The following is a 21,217-nucleotide window of genomic DNA, read 5'->3' on the forward strand; positions in this document are numbered from 1 at the left end:
CTAATTAATTCGTTGGTTTGATAACGGTTGATTGGTTGATTATTCTGGTCAGACTTGCTAATAAGTTCAATCAATTTAAATTATGTTCGAAATCAATTGAATGAAAGAGTTCAATATTATATTTACATTTTGATCTTTAAATTTAGAATTTAGAATTTTTTATATTATTTTGCTTTAAGTTGTTAGTATTTTTTGTATTTTATCGGTTATACTAATATTTTTTCTAATAATTTTTAATAATCTTTGGTTTTGTATTTGTTATATTTTATTTTTTTCTAAATAAATGAGATAATTTTTAATATATATATATATATATATTCTGTGCGGAAAACAGAGCCAATCCAAAGAAGTATAACGACAATGGGTTGAAAAGCGATTAATGGTATGAAAAATCACCACTGCAATCTTTTGCATGAATTCCTACAGCATTTCACAATTTTCTGGCCTTTCTCCTTCCTCCCTTTATATACGACCATGATTCATCATCATCACGCATGTCAGAGTGGTCACCAAGGTTAAAGGCTAAAAGCAGTATTTCAATCAAAAGCTAAAACGGGTTTAGCCTTGGAAAAACAGAAAAGGATAAAAAAGACTATTGCATAATTCACCACCAAACGAAGACTTCGCAGGTGGGGAAAGGCTCCAACAATAGAAATTATCTTCAAGAGGTGAAATGTTGCACTTTGGTGGAAAACCAGTGTTTAGTATCTTACAGCCTCAAATGTAGCAGGTTGAGCAGTCCTTGTGTATCTAGAACATCCGTATATCTTGACAAGTTATGGGTTCCATGTTTGATTTGATTCTTCAGTAAGTAATACATTCATAGCTTTACCGACCGAATCACAGGTCAATTTTGTTTACCCCAGAGCAGTAAACAAGCAAGAAAGACTTAAGAAGGGGCATCGAACCACGGGGTAATTCAACTGGGAGTCTACATCTACTCAGGCTCATGACTTTCAGGTTCAATAGAGGACAAAACAAGCTCTGGGCATGGCAATTGTGACCTAACCGAACATGCTCCAAGCTGAGTGTTTCTAGGCAGCTAAATTGGTTGGTGAAATTTGTTCCCAAGATGCGCGAAACCAACTTGAGATGCTTTAGATCAGTGGTGGCACCTTCATACAACTTGTTGGAGAAGACATGTTGCTTATCACAACAACATAACTTGAGAGAGATGTTTTTAGCACCCTTGCTAATGACAAACCTCACTCAGTGATCAACATAATCAGAGGAATCAGAATGGAGGCAGAAAGAGAGCTCGAAAGATATAATCTGAGAACCCTGATACGAGTTCAACAGCTGAGTGACTGCTGATAGGAACTTGTCCTTGTAATCGGCAGCAGGAGGTCGTTTGTTATCATAAAAGACAGTTTCCGAATATGTTAGCTGAATCAGGTTTGAGAATAGGCAACAATTTCTAGGCCGATTAACAATATGGTGGATAAAACAATGTTTGGACCACCAACCTCAGTGGTAGGTTGGAGATGATAGAACAAGAATGTTGTCAGGATGTCCATTCACGAGATCACTATTTGTCCTAGTCGAGCTGTTTCATCTTCAATGTTTGCTTATTACCCACAACAATCGATATGATGATGGGATCAGATCAGAGAAAACCAATCCTAATTTCCTCCGGTGAAGGAATTGTGTTGTCAGGTCTGAAGATGCGAGTGTTATGAGTTTAAGTTTTGATTGAAAATTTACGTATGTTTCCAATTTTGCTCCGCTTCAGTTTTGTACAGAGTTCCTCTTTGCAGGATTTGACAATGGATGCCATAGGTTATCTTTGTTTAACCAGGTAGGATTTTAAAGTGAATGCTTTTGCTCAACATATCTTAGGAAAATCAACTCCTCGCATACATTTGAGGAACAAAATATGACGATAGCTTCATATATGAAAGCCTCACAGCCGATATATTGCATTAAGTTCAAGCATTTTACATTTTACAGAACAGGAAAATCAAGTAATGCTATGTGCTTTTAACTTCAGAAAACAACAATCTGGGGAAAATGTTCTAGTGTTTGCTGTTCAGGATTACGCAGTGATATCAAAGCACATGTAAGGTACAAGTTGAAACTTCTTCCAGCAGTTCAATACTTAATGATGTGGCGGCGCAGCCAAAGCTCATACATAATCATGCGAAACAAATCATACTTGACAGGAAGAGAATTCCATTGGAAGTGCTTCCTAACCTGCAAACAAGAATAAAATATTTGGTTAATAATCTAGGTGATGAATGGATATTTTCGAGAACACACTGGTTTGATTGAGAAGTGACAAAATTCTTATCCACCTGAAGAAGATTTCGATGCATTTTCTTGTACTTTTCTTTTGGTATTCCCTTAAGAATTTTCTCTAGATCGGGAACATGTTCCTCTTTGAGAATTACAGAGAAATTATTCCAGTCAAGAACGTCATTGAATGGAAAGTCATAGTAGTCGTGCAAGATAACTGCAGAAACACACATGAACTGCTTAGAAGAGAAACAAGAGGCCAGACAGGTTGACGAGTAAAAAAAAAAAAAAGTGTTTTAATGTAAAAAAAAAAAAAAAAAAAAAGAAAGTGTTTTACTGCATGCTTTATCTAAGAAATTGAAGTTCTTGCCTGATATCCTCAAAAATCACTAAATAATGAATGTCAAAATGTTTTTATGGATCAAAAAATTATGAAGCATGCCAGTGTGGTTACATAATGAATGAATACAACAGGAGGAGAAAAGAAAAGCCTTATGAGAATCGTTCTTACCAGGTACACATCCAAAAGTCATCGACTCCGTTAAGCAAACACCACCGACATGATTATTCCCCCGAGGACAAATGCAAAATTTACTCCCATACAGTTCATTTTCATAAGCGTCAAGTATGGCAGGCCGACTCCGTTAAGCAAACACCACCGACATCATTATTCCCACGAGGACAAATGCAAAATTTACTCCCATCATTTTCATAAGCGTCTGGTATGGCAGCCTTTTTCATTTTGTCGAAGAAATGGAAGTTAAATTCTGGAGCACCTTCATAAAAAAGTTGAAGATTCTTTCTTACATCTGAGTTAAGAGAACCAGCCCAGAAACCGAGTTTAGTCCTGCAATATTTGCCCCAGAAGCTTTGCTGAAGCAGAACTGATTCTATGAGAAGATTCAAATATCAAATCATAAATCGAAATTCAAGTTGTATAACAAGGGTTAACCACTCCAGTCTATACGATCATTGCTTAAGGATGCGACTACCAAGTCAAAAAGCCTGCCTAAAAGCCATGTGGAACTTGGGAAGCTTTAGTGCCAGATTTTACTGTGTTCAGATGAGCCAAAAGCTTTCACAGAAAGTTAAATTTGTTTTTTCCACTACCTGCGAGGGAGCATCATCTCTGGGTAAATCATTAAAGGGCGAGACATCGCAGTTGACCTGGCAAGTTGCAGCAGGTTTCTAAAGTTAAGTTCATGGAAAATCACAGTACTTCAAGATATACAAGGTTTTAAACCATAAAAGATTACCTGCTACACACGTCGTCTCCATCATGAAGAGAGAGCTCTAATGTCTGCGGGAGGGAAATATCCTTGTGCGGAATATACTTGGAGTCATAACTTGGTGAACAAACAAGTCGAATTACATTCTTCATGAGCAGTGGAACTTCTTCAATAGTCCCGCTGTCAATGTCATGGCAACTGAAATAGAAATGATCAGCACCTAAAGTCCTATTCCAGTAAGGGTATGAGGAAATCAAGCTCTTGACATAATTCTCGATATCCTTCTCCTCCTGCATTGAAAAATTATATATGTTGAAGTTAAATGCACCACCATTGCCGAATTATAAAGAATCAATTCATTCATCATTCGGACCTAATTGCATTACTAGACATATTGCTTACATTCAATTACAGAGATTAAATTTAAATAATTACTTGTGTTTCAAGTACGTACCCTGCCTCCCGTTTTCTTACAAGACAAGAGAATCAGGAAGAGATGAGCCACAGTAGGATCATCTGTGAAGAACAAACTGGGTATCAGATTCTTCAAGAAGTAATGTTCACTTGCATATTTTCTCTTGAGCTTGTCTCTTGGATCATAACACGTTGTAGGGTCTCTCCCTGGGTACACAAAGACCTTAAAATCGCTCTCCATTGTCGCATAATTTGGCAAGAAGAAGTCTTCTCTGTGATAAATGCTACCAATCAAATTGCCCTTAAACAACATAAGAGGAGAGGAAGAAAAAACTGAGGAATTAAACTAACTGAAACGCCCTTTGAGACCCAAAAAGTAGAACAAAGTGAAGAGGAAAAAGAAAAAGCAAGTGATCCCAGAAGAACCTTAAATCGGAAGAAAGGGAATGATAACTTACGAGTGCGAAAGACCTCATGAGGAAGAGAACCTGTCTCCCTAAACTATAAAATGAGCATTAACATATCAGAACAACAACATCAAGGGCAATGAAACAGCAACAAGAATCCAAGAAAGTAAAGAACTTGGCCTTTAAAAAACAAAAAATGAGCAGAAATAAAACAAGTAGGTGTAACTAAAGAGCACAGGGAAGAGTGGAAAGAAAGAGAATACCAGGGGAGATCTCTGGAGCAGAATGATCTGGCTCACGATAAAGACTATGCCCAAAGTAACGGGAATAATTTGCTTAATATTTCTTCTAGCCGTCCATATGTTGATGGGGCGGGGATTGGCGTATGGTCTCATCATTTTCTTGAGAGATAGCTGGGAATTCAAGTTTTCTTGGAGAGAAGAGACTGAGACTGAGAGGTGGTCTAAAAGAAAGAAACAACTAATTGTGGCGGTTGAAGGGAGGGAACGAATGCTTCAAGTAACTAATTCTGTTATTTCTGGTACTCCTCCTCCTGCTACTAAGGCCTACAAAATTTCATTTTTTTTTTTTTTGCCTCTTCGTCAAAATTGTTCAACCTAGTTCCATGCTTCTATTTGATAGTTAAATATTAAAAACTTAGTGAAGTATATTTGTTTAGATAAGCTTTTTTTCTGAGATTTCCTTAATAAATATAAGATGATGATTATAGTCGGACGATCCTTGATGAAATTATACTACGAGTTTGTCAAGTAGATCAAGCTTTTAAGGAGTTTAAATATTAGAAGAATGGAACAGATTGCAACGATAATTATGAACAGACCCCTTTGTGAGGTCGAACATGGCAAAATTCCAATTTAGTCTTTGATTTATAAAAATAAAGGTTAAGTCCTTGAATTATGAAAAATTATGATTTGATTGCTGAATGGAACAAACAATTTTCAAGTAAAATTTATTGATGATTGATTATCAAGTTTCATTTCTATGGTTTGTGTTTGGAATTAATTCTATTTTACGTTTTAATATGTTTAGGTATTTCAGGAGCATCACATATAATTTATTTTGTTTAAATATGTTGAGATATTTCTAGATTACTATACCGCTGAAAGTAATATTCAAATATCTATAACAATTTTTCTTAAAGATAATTTTGGAGTGAATCTGAGTATTTCTAAATAGAAGATAAAGAAGGGATATATTTCTGTAGATAACATTTGGTATTTTTTATTTTTAAAATATCACTGTAAAAAACTCCTCATTCTAAAGTTATCTAAATAAGACATGTAAGAATAAATGTAAAACAGTGAAAATGAACTTGTACAAAGAGAAATTTATTAAAACTAAAATTTTAATATATATATATAGAGATAACACAAATATATAATAACAATAACAATAATAATTAGTATGGAAGTAAAAAAAAAGCTCAAATTGTGAAAAAAAATAAAAATAAAGATCAAAATGTAATTAAAAAGAAATAGAACTATAAATACCTCATTTCTTCTTCCTCACCAAGATAGAAAACACATCAAAAGGGGGGGGGGGATTTTTAGAGTTTCCAATCAAATTTAACAGAGAAAACACTAAGATTTAACAAGTTACAAGTCCTAGACAAGTCTATAGAAAAAAAACATTATTTATATAAGACAAATTACAGGAAACAAGAGTAGAAATTAAAAAAAAAAAAAGGGGTGAGCGGCAAGATATATGCAAGGAGGAAGGAGCCAAGATTTTCCAAATTATTAAGAATGTTTTCCAAATTATTAAGAATTAAAGCTTAGATTTTTTCCAACTGCGCAATTTTCTTGAATTGAGAATTAGGATTCTTGAACTTAAATTAAAATTTGGTACATTCTTGAAATTGCACAATATGGTACATTCTGATGCTCAAACACCCTAATTTTCTTCAATCAACAATCTCAAACAAGAATTTTATTGTTTCTTGTCACACAGGCAAACCAAACCAGTCTTCTTTTATGCACCCATACGGATAATACACCTCAGGCCAGCTCCACTAAGGATGTACTCGAAAGCCTTGTTGATTTCTGAGAAAGTTTAACGATGTTCGTATCAGTAACTAACTGATGGAGTGAATTCTGAACTCTGTGCACCAATATGAAATTTGGAGTTCATTCCGGACAAACCTTGCTGTATCTTCTGCCGCTCGGTAATGGGTTCCGTACAGCATTCTGTTTCTGACCAGACCAAATTTGGCCAGGCCTAATTTCCCTTTAGGTTCATTGGAACAGAGTAATCTCTAGAACCAGAAGTGAAAATGCCAATCTGGCCTGGCTTCAGGATTTTTTTTCAATGTTTTCGTATCCATAGCACCGTGAAAGACAAACTGAAAGGGAACACAAAAAGCACTGAAAAAGTACAAGTGAAATTTTGATTTACATATACACGCCGGAAATGGGCTATTTTATATTTTTTCGGATCTGCAATGGAAGAAATTACACACTGTTTTATCAAAAACTCTGACACTCAAACACACGAACTTTCTTTAATCAACAATCTCAAACAAGAATTTTATTGCTTCCTGTCATACCCAGGCAAACCAAACCACTCTTCTTTTATGCACCCATACGGATAATACACCTCAGGCCAGCTCCACTAAGCATGTACTCGAAAGCCTTGTTGATTTCTGAGAAAGGGACTTCATGGGTGATGAATTTCTCTAGCTCCAGCTCCTGTCACATTACAACTAGATTGGTTAACAGTGCAGGAGGTTGCATCAAAATAAAAAGAAGGAATAAATACTGATTTCTTTCCCATGACAGAAGTTTCAAAATTCAATGCAATTGCATTAGCATTGCACTACCAAAGAAGGTTAAGGATTTTCATTTTCATAATGTAAAGATGATAATTTAAGTTGATGTCTTGACCGCTTTTATCTTTAAGTTCCCTCTAAGAAATACCCACAGAGCCATAATGCTAGTCTACTACACGTGTAAGGATGGAAATGCATGTTCATAATGCATGCTGGATAAGATTAATGGGAACTCAGATTTACCTTGTTCATGTACTTCTCGACAACAGAAGGAAGGTCGGAGCGCGGTTTGTAGTTGCCGAAGAAAGTACCCTTGAGAGTCTTCTCATTCAGGACATTCATTGGATGGGTTTTGAAAGAATCATCTTTGTTCGGCACACCAACAAGTACAGCAACGCCCCATCCATCATGGACGCATTCAAATGCAGAAATCATGGCATTGATGCTTCCAGTGCACTCGACACTTCGATCAACTCCTCCATTGGTCATTTCAGCTATCACCTAAACACAGTAAATCAAAATTAGGACAGACGTGAAGGATTCGCCGATGCTGGTGGCCCAAAACACGATTCACCGTGTCACCTGCCTCTTGAACAGGCTTGTCATGATCTTTTGGGTTCACAAGCTCAGAGACACCAAACTTCTTGGCTGTTGAAAAAACTCAAATGAACATCAGGGAGCAATTATTATCAACAAGAATCAACATTAAGGCTACTTCAATCTATCAGTTTTGTTGTGATATTTGCTATTAGACAGAGCAAAGCATCAATCAATAATTTAAGAGAAATGCGCGGCAGCCACAATGAACAACATTACAGCTTCTCTCACCTTCATCGAATCTTTTGGAATTCAAATCGACACCAATGATTCTTGAAGCACCAGCAATCCGAGCCCCTTCAGCAGCCTAGATTAGGAAAAAGCAACAAAAACAAGACCTGCATTAGCACTACCAGCAGCTTGAACAGAAGAAAATTATCATGCACCTACCAGAATAAACAAACTCACCGCAAGGCCTACGGCTCCTAGTCCGAAAATGGCTACCGAAGAGCCTTTCTTTGGTTTTGCAACATTCAAGGTGGCACCAAGACCTACAAGTCAAAAAAAGAAATCACCATTACAAGAACGCAACAAATCGCCCGTTCAATGATTTTTATCAAATCGCGTAGTTCTCCCAACCTGTAGAGATTCCACAGCTGAGAACACAAACTTTGTCAAGAGGAGCAGCAGGATTGATCTTGGCAACACAGCCAGCATGAACCACAGTGTACTCACTAAAGGTTGAGGTGCCAACAAAATGGTAAATGGGCTGCCCTCTGATCGAAAACCTTGACTTGCCATCATTCAGCATCACACCCCTGTCAGTGTTAATCCTAAGAAGATCACACATATTACTCTCTTCTGATTTGCAATGTCGGCATTCAAGATCGCACATATTACTCTCTTCTGATTTGCAGTGTCGGCATTCCTTACACTCTCCTGTGAAGACAGGAAGCACATGGTCACCAGGTTTGAGGTCTGTCACACCCTCCCCGGCACTCTCAACAATCCTAAAAGCCAGGAGGATAAAAAATCAAATTAGTCAACTCAATTCATCACCATCACAACAGCCAAAACCACCATCTAATCATGACCAGTAATGGATTAATGGTTCAAATTCATACCCTCCTGCTTCATGACCAAATATTCGAGGAAACAATGGGGTTTGACCCTGCAATTTGACAGACCATTTTCGTAAGCATAAGTCTCTACTAGTATAACTTATAAAAAGACCAATGAGCAGACATAATAATCACAATTGAAAATGCAGTCACCTTGGCTTCCCAGAAGTAAACATCAGTGTGGCAGAGGGAGGTAAAGAGGATCTTCAAACGAACCTCCATAGCTTGAGGAGGAGCCACCTCCACTTCTTCTATTACCAGTGGCTTCCCAGCTTCCCATGCCACAGCAGCTATAGATTAAGCAAAATGCATCCAGTCATTGCCAGACGTAAATGAGAAATCCAAAAACACAAAATGATAACAGCACAAAGAACAAATCACAGACCCCACAAGGAATCATGAACTTTTTTGGTTACCTTTGCAACATATGACTTGACCAGCAGTGCTTGACATTTTTTTTTTTTGTCTTAAACGAACTTTAGATCCTTCTCTAAGGCTTCTTTGATTACTTTGCTCTGTTTCTTGAGTTGTGACGAGACAGGGTTCTCATTGTAGGTATTTATAGTTTTAGAAGCATTATGTTGACCATAAATTTGAATATTTTTTAAAAGAAAACCATTTACGATCACTGCTGTTTCATTAGCCCTCTGTATTCTCTCTCTTGTTTGCAACAACGGCTCCTCCTGTTTGTGCTCTGGCCTTCTTGTTGTGTCTGGTTTTGGCGAACTACAAACCAGTACTCAAACTACTCTATACCTTTTAATGCAATCAGCAAAAACAATCTTATTTTGTCTGAGTTCACAAATTCTCAAACTCTCAAGTGTCAAACTATAAATATTCAATTCATTCCACCATTAACATGTATGCCAACAATATTTGCAACAGCCAAGCATTTTCTTAAGCTTAGAAATTTCAGTCATGCTCAAAATATTAGGAAAGAAAATCACAAAACAAATGTTCCTGCCAAGCACCTTCTTGGTTTACTTGGTAACTAGTTGTGGATTTCTTAGATTGAGAGAGCAAGAGAGAGATAAAAGGGAGATATTTTGTGTTTCTTTTGTACGGGTAGATTTGTTAAAGAGGTCGGAAACCACACTAATCTTGCAACGAGCACTAATCTTGCAACTAGCACCAACGGTGGGGTGGGGGTGGTGGCAACTGGCAAGTAGCTACGTGAGAATGCTGTGGGGGGAAGAAGGATTGTTGGGAGTTGTGGGTGGTAAAGATCTACTTAGGTTTTGTTTTTGGGTTGTTGATGAGGATTTATTGCTAATATCTAAATTTACTAGGTTTTTTTGATTTGATTGATAACTAGTTGTTGATTTATTAGATAGTCTATACCTACTTTTTTTGTTGGGTATTTTGATTTGGGGTTTAATATTGAGAAAATAAGTGATTTAATTATGATTAACTTCTATACTTTAATATATATTAGGATATTATTGTTTTTTTTAGTTGATTTTCAAAATCTGTTTGGACTAAGATTGCAAAATATAATATTAAAAAACTTGGTTGTAAAATAAAAAAATAATCAAACCATAGTGTCACGACCCGAATCCCGGATCCATGACCAGCACATAGGCAAGGTTCCCCTCCAAGGTTCCGTACCTATGCGAACCCAAACGTACATACAAATAGGCCATAACAAGAATATCATATGGTAAAATCGTCAGAAAATCAAAATGCAATGAGCATGAGGCTCCGTACTGTGGGATGATCAGTCCACACAGGTTGGTGACTCCCCCGACCAACTAGGGTTCAGATACGATGTGCACAAAGACTAACATTACCCTGTTAGCATGGGTATTCTGACTGACATACCATAGGGTCATAATCATAATCAAACAGACATATTTATATCTCAAGGCTCAACTCATGACATCAATCAAATGAGGAGCTATCAATTCATAAGTCAATCCAAAATACATACTGGTTCATATCAAGAATTCGGATTCAACGAATGATCATGCTTATCATAACAAGGATATTAGTCACCAAATATATTACCAAGAAGCATGATCCAATTCATATTAACAAATCAAATATTTATAATATTTCTCATGCATATGGAAAATTATCCACTCACCTGACTCGAAAGCAAACAGAAATCAAAAGCAAACACCGAAGAAAATCCTACTGACGTCCTGCCGGTAGAATATCAGGATTATCTGAATACAAAGGAGACATATTCAAGAATGACTCAAAAGAACATATAACCTATTTAATACACTTAACTAAGGGTCTATTTCATAACCCTATATGTATTTAGACTAAACTAGTTATTTTCCTAAAAATCAAAAAATTAACGATTTTCTCGAAATCTAATCCATAATAAAACACATAATAACATTGGTAATACTTCACTAACTAACCCTAAATTATTCATCAAACCAATCTGAAAAAGCTAATATTACAGCTAGGGACTAATCTGTAATTTATTATATTTTTAAGGGTCAAATTGTAAATTTATTCATTTGGAGGACCAAACTAAAATTATCAACTTAATCCATTTGGAATTTATTATATTTTTAAGGGTCAAATTGTAACTTAATCCATTTGGAAGACCAAACTAAACTTATCATAAATCCATGAATATACTGAAATTCTGACCATAACCAATCCTCATTTCTGTCCAGATCATCTCATTATACTCCAGGGACCATTCTGGAATTTTATCAAATTTTTAGGGTTAAATGGTAATTTTTGATTTTTAGGGCTAAATGGTAATTTTTGTCAAATTGAAGGACCAAATTGAAAGTGTTAAAATTTCATAACTATACAGGAATTCTGCCCATAATTTATCTTTTATTCTGTTCAGAATCTCGGAATATGCCCCAGGGACCAATTTTCCAAAGTTTGGAGACTAAACTATAATTTTCTTGTAAATTTTCCAAAGTTTGTGGACTAAACTGTAATTTCCACAAATTGAAGGACCAAAATGAATTTTCGTCATCTTCAACCTCCAACCCAGAATTTCAACAGAAACCCACTGTTCTTTCCTTATTTCTAACATAATTTCACCATTCAAACAAAATCATAACTCAAAATCATCATCTTTCAATTCAATCTCTCAAAATCCACCAAATAATCCATTACCCATAACAATCAACCCATAAAATTCAATTAATTCATCAATCAAACCCAAAACACAAATTTTCAAAACCCTAACATTTATCAAAACCAAAATTAAAACTTAATCAACACATATTTATATATAATCTTACCTTTAAACTTATTTCCTTCAACTCCTTTCTATTTTTCTTCTAATTTCTCTCTTTTCTCTTCTTCTTCTTTCTCCTTTCTTTCTCCTGCCGATTCTCTCTAATTTCAGATCATTTATTTTGTTTTGTTTTTTTTTTTTTTTACTTTCTATTTATATTTATCAAGTTTTGTTGAATTACTACACTACCCCTCATTCATTTATACCTACACTTTAAGCCACCAAGCATTCATTTATAATATTTATCAAGTTTTGTTGAATTACTACACTACCCCTCATTCATTTATACCTACACTTTAAGCCACCAAGAGCTTTATTGTATTTTCCTACTTATTTATTCAAAACATTACACATAGAATGCTCAAAACAATTTACTTGTAATTAAGGACTATACTTGTAATAAAAAAAAAATATTTAAATGAATCATGGTCGGTCACTAAAGACTTTTACTTTTCAGGATATCTACCATGTGGTTTCAAATTTCTTGAGAGAATTATGAGTTTTTCTTGATAAATTACATTGTTTAGATTGAAAATAAATGATATTGTATTGATCACTTTGAGGCTGTTGTTATTGCGTTATAAGCAATGATTTTAAAGATTTTGGAAATAATTCTTCAGGTTTAAAATCATTTTTTTATATATGAAAAATATTTTAAAAATAAAAAATATTATTCTAATATATTTTCAAATAAAAATATATTTAAAAATAATATTTATTACTTTTACTATGATGTTCATGGCTTTTACCAATTTGCACCACGTAAGCTGAGTGATTCGCAGGGTAACATTTTGAGGCTTTAATAATTTTTTTTTTTAATTCAACTTAATTAGAACCTAAAACCGGACTCAGAACAGACCTTAGATTGCAAATTTACTATGCCCGTAGTCAAGGTTTAATAACTGTACTAATCTCAGACCTTAGATTGCAAAGAACCAGGTGCTTAAAACTTGAAATCCTCATTGAAGGAAAAAAACTTAAACAGAAACAATGAGAAAATGTATTGAAATCCCCATTTTTGACAAGAAACGGGAGTAAAGAATAAATGAGCCTTATGATCATCATCAGTGCTCAAACATGAAGAAGTAATGTTCGCTTGCATATTTGCTCTTGAGCTTGTGATCAGTTGAGTGATAACATGTTGATGCGTTTGCACCAGGGTACACAAACACCTTAAAATCCCTCTCCATTGCTGCATAATTCCGCAAGAAAGATGCTTCTCTTTGATAGATGTCACCATCTTGAATGGAAGCTTCTCATCTAGACGCTTCGTTTCGGTTCTTTTAAACTCGAAAAACAATAAAAAGATTATTAAAAAGGAGGTAAAAAGAGGGGAAGATAGTAGAAAAGATAACAAGAAAATGATCAGAACAGGAACAAGAAATGGCAAGAAAGTCAAAAAGCAAGTGGTGTTACTTGTTAAAGAAAAAGCTGATCACAAAGATGAACAGAGAAAAGATTACGACAGCTAAAAGGGCAATTCCTACGATACTACAGCGGCAAAAAGAGCAAATCTTAAGATAAAGGATTAAGACAGCAAGAAGGACTGCTGCTAGAAAATTCATGTTTTCAGGGCCATGATTAGCGGTTTGTTGGGCATCAATGGCTTCTTCGTGGGGATCTTGTGCAGCGTGTTGGTCGACTTCAATGCCTCCTTGGGGATCATCAGTCTGATGGACATGAATGGCTTCATCACGGGGATCATGTGCAGCTTGTATTTCGCCGTCATTGCTGCCTCCTTCTTGGGGATCGGCAGTTTGATGGACATGAATGGCTTCTTCTTGGTGATGAAGTGCAGCGTGTTGGTGGACGTCCCTGCCTCCTCCTTGGAGACCATCATCAGTTTTTTGGACAACAATGGCTTCTTCTTGGTGGTCATGTGCATCGTGTTGGTGGACGTCACGGCCTCCTCCTTGGGGATCTTCTGAGGATTGGTTGTTAACGCTGCTGTCTTCAGAATCATCCGAGGATTGGTTCACAATGAAATGAACTTCTTCTTGGAGATCGTCCGAGGGATAATCGGAGGGTAGCTCTTCAACGACAAAGTTATTTATACCTTCTCCTTCGGAATCGTCTGAGCTCGGGTCGTACATTGGGAGGTGGTGGTTGAAACCGTTTGAGAGATTCTGCATTTGGTGGTGGTTGAAACCGTTTCCGTTGTTCCTTTCTTGAATATTCCTTTCTTTCTTTAGAGCTGGCTAGAGGAAAGGAGAGAAAAGGAGAGGAGATTCTTTGTTGTTTAGTCGAAAGAGGAGGATGAGAGGTCGAAAGGGGAAGCCTCAGATTATATAGCCAGCTAACTACTTATAATTTCTTGATTAAGTCCTGAGATTATTGATTTTACCAATTAGGTCCCTATCTATCTCCTTTCCTAAAACTGTTCCTCGTGCTAAAATAATTAGAGATGGTGCTGAACAGTGAAAATGATAACTGTTTTGACAGAAGGATCAGATTGATGAAAGGTAGGTAGTTGAGGGACTAATACGAGGGAAATAAATTAATATCTGCAGTGTTGTTTTGGCGGTTAGAGAGAGGGAGGGACTAAACGTTATAACTAACTAATATTTCAGTTAGTGTTAGTTATTCCTTCTGGCAACTTTTGCCACGTCACAAGCAGTGGTTTGCTCACAACACAAAATTGAATTATTCAGTTTTTTTAAATATAAAATATTGTTTCTAAATTCTATATATATATATATATATATATATAAACTAGACATGTTGGGCTTCAATATATCTTTAAATTACATTAAAATATTTTTTTGTTAAACTTTTTATATATTCATGTACTTGAATTTTCATTTTTAAGTTTGAATTATCTATTTATCTAACATGGAATATTAAAAAAATAATCATTTTTAGTCTTATAACTAAAAAGTAAACCCCAAAACAAAAAATTCAAACTTTATGTATCATTTTAAAAAGAAATATAAATGATAAGATCAATTGTTATATGTTAAAACTCTCAAATTAATTATAAAGAGATATTCAAAATATTTAATTTTTATTTATTAAATTCTTTGCTAAAATAATAGTTTATTTGTCTAAATAAATTCCTAATCAGAATAATTCTTAAACTAAATAATAAAGAAATAAATATGGAAAACTTCTGTATTAGTCTATTTGTCTTCACTTCAAGTATATTAAAATTCTAAATACCAACTTCAGTCTCTTTATATAAAAAACATAAACTATTAAATTATTTCTCTTTCTTTTATCTTATATAGTAATGAATTGCAAACATTAACCTTTGTTTTTATTAATATTTGTTATATCTATATAATCCTTCAGCTAATCTACTTTTGTAAAGCTGAATTATCAATTATTGGATAATATATTGCAAAATAGCTAGCCATGCCCAAAATAATATGGGTCTGATAAATACACTCGTTCTAAAGAGTTTGGACATGATAGTTAGCCAAATCTAAGATAATACATATTTGCTAAATATGCTCAAAATCATCTTGCATAATGGGGTTAATTACATCAATATGAAAAATATATTCATAACATAAAAAATATTAAATGTTACTATTTCTCCAACAAGCTTAAAAATAAAACTCCCTTGTACACATTGAACTTAGTTCTTGTTGTTTTCATAAATGTATGCCTAATAATACACAAGTTGAATTTAAAGCAAATTCATTATCCATGTCTATAATGTAAAAATTCATAGGAAAAATCAATTCATTTACTCTAATTAAAACATTCTCATCAACGCTTTTAGGGTATGAATTAAACCTATCTACTTATTGAATTATTACCCTTGTTTTCTTTAAAAGTTTTAAATTCAAATCCTTGTAAATTGAAAGTGACATAACATTGATTGATACTCCTAAATCAAGCATAGCTTTTTCTATCTTATGATTTTCAATTATATATGGTATAGTGAACATACCTGGGTTTTTGCATTTCTAAAGCAATTTTCTTCGTATGATTATGGATACATTATTTCCAATTCTTATTTTCTCAATAATGTTGAACTTTTTTTAGTTGGTGTACAATTCATTGAAAAATTTTGTATACGGTGGAATTTGCTTGATTGCATCTAACAATGAAATATTACCTTTAACCTTCTAAAAGATTTAAAAAATATCATGCTCTATTTCTTTCTTCCTCGCTTTCGCTAATCTACTAGGAAATGAAGGTGTAACTAGATTCTTAGTAATAAGAAAGATGATTTTATTACTTACCTCATCAGTTAATGCATCTATAGTTTCAACGGCTGTATATTTTACTCCCTCATTGCTATTCTCAGTTGCTATTAAACTTGACGTTGAATCTAATATGGTAGTCTGCACCATGGTTGCTGTTGAATCTAGTACGGTGGTCTCGGTTCATATTGAATTTGATGTTGTGGTCTGCACCTTAGTTATACTATAATATGAAATTGAAGCTGACAATTAGGTTAGCACTTCCTTTCCATTTCTAAAAGTCATAACACTTGTGCTTTCTCTTGGGTTAATCTCAACTTGGGATGATAATTATTTTTTTTATTAGCTTTAATACTCCTCTTAGACAATGTAAGTTAAAAAATCTAAACCAAATAAAACAGGTTTGATAAACACATCAAACCTAAAGAGCTTGGGCTTGACAATTAGCCAAACTCAAGATAGCATGAGTCTCATAAACATGCTAGACCTAAAAAGTTTGATATGACAGTTAACCAAGTCCAAAATAGTAAATGTATTTATTACTTTGCAAGAAAACAAGAATCTTGTTTATAGTAGATAGACAAAAAAAAGTGGTATTTGCTAGCAACAATATAATAGAGGCAATCAATCAATATGGATTAACCTAAAATCTTATTCAAATCCAATAGGTACATAAAAAATGTATTGAATTGATTTTTTTAAATGAATATATCTAATTGCAACTTCGAATATGGAATTCAAAAGGATCAAATAGAAAATGATACTTTAAATGATAGAACTCTAATGAAATATGCAATCAACTAACATGTATTGAATTTGAAACAGAGTCAAAATAAATGATTTGATCGTTTTATTTTTGTTTGTTGAACTAAGAGATCGATGAATTGGGATCCTAGTTCATGCAGATACAAATGGTCTAACGAGAGAAAGAATTTTTAGGAACATTTCATTTATGAGTAGAAGAGCATTTTTTTTTCAAGTAGTGTTTGATTGATTTTGTATTAATCAATATTAGATTGATTGGTCTGAGGTTATCGAAAAAAAGATTTATCAAAGTCACTTTCTTTTTTTTTTTGTCCAGTTACTTCTTTTTTTGTCCAAGTTTCTTCTCTTTTTGTCTAGCTCACTTTTTTTTTTTTATGAGTTTCAGGAATATTCCTATTTATAAGTTCAAGATCCATATTTATAAGTTGAAAAGGTCCGGATGATCATCTTTGTAATCAATTGTTAGAACCAATAGGTCTTCAAATCATTCATTTGAAAAAAATAGAAACCTTTTTTATTTGATGATCATGCATGATACTTCTCAAAAATAAAAAAAAATTATCAATGAAGGAACAATATTATCATTTTGTTCAATAAGATACCAAAGTGGATGATTCACTCAATCTATACTAAAAATAATTGTAGGAAATCTTTTGATAACACGAATTCTTCTTTCTCATTAATATCTCACAATCAAGACAATTGACTAAATCTCGTATAACCATTTCATAGAAATTCATTGATATCTCTTTTTATAAAACAAATCAACTTTGATTCTTAAATAATTTATATTATTTGTGCTTTTATTGTAACAAAAGATTTCTTTGTTACATGGAGAAAACTCATTTCAAGAATTATGATTTTATATATGGATAATTTCTCATTCTCATGTTCATTCTCAACAAAATATTTTCTTTGTATAGTGGTAAAAAAACATTTTTTTGAAGAAAAATACTATTTCACTAATTAAGTCACATGTATCTAACATATTTATAACTAATGATTTTCTAACATATTTATACCTAATGATTTTCAACGAAGTGGTAATGAAGGCTTGCAAACAGGATATTATTAGTGCAGTGGTTTCTTAACTTCAATGAAAGAGCAATATTAGGCAGTAAACGTATTTAATACTCTGCAAAGAAAACAATCTTGCAAGGCAGGAATACAGAGAACCTTAGAATTATACACTGCACCTTAGAACTACAGAAGAAATTTGAGTTATACACAACATTTTTCTGAGAATTGAAAAGGCAAAGGTTCATCTTTGCGGTACGAAGATTCCGTTGGAAATGCAAAGGTTCGTTCATCTTGAAGTTCCTCTCCCTTTCCTCATAATCTAGACCGAAAGCCTCAGGGAACGTTCAAGATTTAATCAAAACTACTGAATTTCACCTTGGTGGATACCACTTTCTGAAGTTCCAAAATTTAAGCACGTGTGGATACAATAGAACAACATTTTGAGAGAGAAACTCATATGACACCGATTTGAAAAGTAGCAACTGTGGCATATCATATGTCAATATTTGAGAAATACAGAAGCAATTCGAGTGATATTATACATCATATCTATGTCAATATTTGAGAAATTGAATGGAGAGAGAATTAAGGTTCATCTTTATGGAACGAAAGTTGCAGCAACTCAGTCAGTAATACTTGGTAAAATGGTTGCGCAGCCACAAGTCATACAGGGTCATATGAAACGCGTCATATTTGGCTGGAACTAGATTCCACTGAAAGTGCTTACGGACCTGATAAAGTTGTAGGGAACTAAAGCAATCAGGCAGCAGACAATGAAGGTTTAATACATTCAAAGAGAGCAATATAAAGGAAACTAATCTTCAGAAGCATTTTCAAGAGAAAATTTCACAAACAATTGGTGAGAAGAAACAAAAAAAAAGTACCATGACGGTGTTGGTCTGCACTGCTCGATATTCATGCTCTAACATCTCCTCAAGGTGTTCCCTTAGGTAATAGACTCGACTTTCCTCGAGTATTATGGAGAATTTCCTCCAGTCAAGAAAGTCTTTGAATGGTAAATCATAGTAGTCAGACATGATAACTGCACAAAGTTACAGTCTTCTAAGAAAACAACCGGCAACAAAAAGCTTAAAGATACAACACTAGAGAATTTAGTCAAGAGAAGGTATGAAAGAAGAACTGTCTATCACCTGGAACACATCCATAATGAATTGCTAATGCTATAGTACGATCGAGCTCTGGGCCTCCAGTACAAATGCAATACTTAGAGTTATTGAAAGCCTCATGGTACACCAAATCTCCTTCTTCTAAACTAGGTTTCCTTCCTTTCTGTATGAAAAGTTCTAAATCATTCTCCCAAGCCCCAAGCAGCTTCTGCCTTGTATCAGAATTATTGAGACCTCTCCAGAAAGCTAGAGTAATCCTGCAACATATAAGACATGGTAAATGATATGAAATTCTAAAGTTACACACGCACACACACATCCCTTATAAGATAGAATTCATTAGGTAAAAAATAAAAATTTTCAGCAGAGTATACCAAGTTACCTGTTCGTTATGTTATTTCCAGCAGGAGTAAGAACAAGTGGCGGCACGCGTTGTGGGAGGGAAACATCCTTATGAGGAACATATTCATCATTATAACTTGGAGTACACATGACTTTAATTGAGTTCTTCATAAGATTAGTAATTCGTGCAGCATCAGTCACATTAATGTCTGCGCAAGTTATGAAGAAGTGATCAGCACCTAAAGTTCTGTTCCAATAAGGATACTTGGAAATGAGGCTCTTGACAAAATCCTCAACAGCAATAGCCCTTTCATCTTCTGATCTCTAAAAATAACATCATCAACGTAGTATCAATGCATTAGAACAGTGACTTTCTAAAATCTCTTGTTCACTATAATGCAAAAAGAAATTGTGATCAATAACTTTTATTTCCTCTAAAGGTCAAACCCTTCATTGAAGTAGTTAACTATCACATCCCCACAAATCTTTAGAACTTTTCATGCACAGCAATTGCAAGGATCCGTGTAGAATTCAACTATAACATCAATATCAGTAAAGATTATACCCCTGCAGGCAGTGAATGACAAGAAATAGGAATGAGGAAGAGGTGAGCCTTCTCAGGATCTTTGGTCAAGAGGCGACTCAATTGAGATTCAGATAGAACAATCCTTCATTCCCATACTCGCCATCAAGCATCTTTGGATTACTACAGGAACTAGTATTATGTGGATACACGAAGATCGTGAATTTCCTCTCCATTTCCTCATAATCAGGATCAAAAGCCTCAGGAAAGTGAAAGACTTCGCCAAAAAATCCAGCTTCTTGAGCATAAGCTTGAAAAGATCCCTACATCAAAAACAATATGCATGAAAAAGGGTTCAAAAGTGAAAGAAAATGAGCGGTGAAAGAAACAAGATACAGTGCCAGTAATCCTTAATTAAAGAACTGAAGTTGACTAATGGAAAAGGAACAGAACTCGCATTCAAGAAGGTGGGAATATTGGTTCATAAATGGAAAATTGCATGAGAAGAAATAATACTGAAAGAAAGTGAGCGCACCTGAGAAGGTGGGAATCCAGGTGGATAGATGGAGAAGCAGATGGAAACAATAACAAAAAAACGGGCAAGCCCTCCTCGTTTGAGATTCTTCATAGCCTTTTCAGGGAGAAAGGAAGAGAGAAAATGACTTTTACTTTGAGAGAGGGGGTGGTTGTGTCAGTTAGTTTAAAATAAAATACTCCCTCTGGCCTCTAGTTAGTTAAGTAGGGGAACTCTGGGAGTAGCTTTACTTATTTTACTGATCCATAAAATCATTTATAAATTCTCATTTAGTTAAAACAAAAAAATGTTGCTTGTGTAGGTCACGGGCTTGTAAAAGGCATCTGGTAGGGAGGGGTATCGCCCAAGGAAAGTGCATTAATCCCCAGGATTTCCCCAATCTGGGAAGTCAAAATGATAAATCTCGATTATTCAATAAAATAAAAACATGGTCTGGATTAAGTCAGTAGGCTAAATTAAGGAAAATTCAAAAAACAGATTATCACAAATTTAAGCCCTGAAAAGCTACCAAAAATAGTTCAAAAAAAAAAAATTACAGATCCAGGAAGATGGAGACTTGAACGATGGAATTTGCAGCCTAAAACAAGCGTTGTTGGTTGCCAACGGCGTGCATCCTGGAACAAGCTATCTCAAACAGAATAGGTACCAGTATCCACTATCATGATTGCTCAACCAACGGCGTGCATCCTGGAACAAGCTATCTCAAACAGAATAGGTACCAGTATCCACTATCATGATTGCTCAACCAACGGCGTGCATCCTGGAACAAGCTATCTCAAACAGAATAGGTACCAGTATCC

General features: G+C 34.5%; 4 protein-coding genes across 4 annotated transcripts; all 4 read right to left on the bottom strand.

Moving 5' to 3' along the window:
- Positions 1 to 1,854: 1,854 nt before the first annotated feature.
- On the bottom strand, positions 1,855 to 2,876 carry LOC105124698 (probable glycosyltransferase At3g42180; the record flags this gene model as incomplete). Its single annotated transcript, XM_011024802.1, has 3 exons — positions 1,855 to 2,193; positions 2,295 to 2,452; positions 2,747 to 2,876. Coding segments are annotated over 3 exons (390 nt in total), but the record flags the coding sequence as incomplete, so codon positions are not given.
- A 10-nt stretch (positions 2,877 to 2,886) lies between these two features.
- Positions 2,887 to 4,675, bottom strand: LOC105124699 (probable glycosyltransferase At5g20260; the record flags this gene model as incomplete). Its single annotated transcript, XM_011024803.1, has 6 exons — positions 4,549 to 4,675; positions 4,332 to 4,379; positions 3,919 to 4,179; positions 3,492 to 3,754; positions 3,346 to 3,402; positions 2,887 to 3,082 (listed from the first exon to the last, which is right to left on the bottom strand). Coding segments are annotated over exons 3-6 (717 nt in total), but the record flags the coding sequence as incomplete, so codon positions are not given.
- Positions 4,676 to 6,665: 1,990 nt separating this feature from the next.
- On the bottom strand, positions 6,666 to 9,468 carry LOC105124665 (alcohol dehydrogenase-like). The gene is made up of 9 exons (XM_011024773.1): positions 9,148 to 9,468; positions 8,885 to 9,021; positions 8,735 to 8,781; positions 8,250 to 8,620; positions 8,079 to 8,161; positions 7,902 to 7,977; positions 7,660 to 7,721; positions 7,317 to 7,574; positions 6,666 to 6,993 (listed from the first exon to the last, which is right to left on the bottom strand). The coding sequence occupies exons 1-9, from the start codon at positions 9,182 to 9,184 to the stop codon at positions 6,877 to 6,879; spliced, it is 1,188 nt and encodes a 395-aa protein (XP_011023075.1). The 5' UTR covers positions 9,185 to 9,468; the 3' UTR covers positions 6,666 to 6,876.
- An 8,711-nt stretch (positions 9,469 to 18,179) lies between these two features.
- Positions 18,180 to 20,510, bottom strand: LOC105124700 (probable glycosyltransferase At3g07620). Its single transcript, XM_011024804.1, has 7 exons — positions 20,418 to 20,510; positions 20,093 to 20,205; positions 19,925 to 20,027; positions 19,400 to 19,683; positions 19,042 to 19,274; positions 18,775 to 18,932; positions 18,180 to 18,621 (listed from the first exon to the last, which is right to left on the bottom strand). Exons 1-7 carry the CDS (start codon positions 20,508 to 20,510, stop codon positions 18,517 to 18,519), a joined length of 1,089 nt encoding a protein of 362 aa, XP_011023106.1. The 3' UTR covers positions 18,180 to 18,516.
- Between the last annotated feature and the right edge of the window lie 707 nt (positions 20,511 to 21,217).

Source organism: Populus euphratica, unplaced genomic scaffold (genome assembly GCF_000495115.2).
Source record: "Populus euphratica unplaced genomic scaffold, PopEup_1.0 scaffold35.1, whole genome shotgun sequence".
NCBI classification, from domain to species: domain Eukaryota; kingdom Viridiplantae; phylum Streptophyta; class Magnoliopsida; order Malpighiales; family Salicaceae; genus Populus; species Populus euphratica.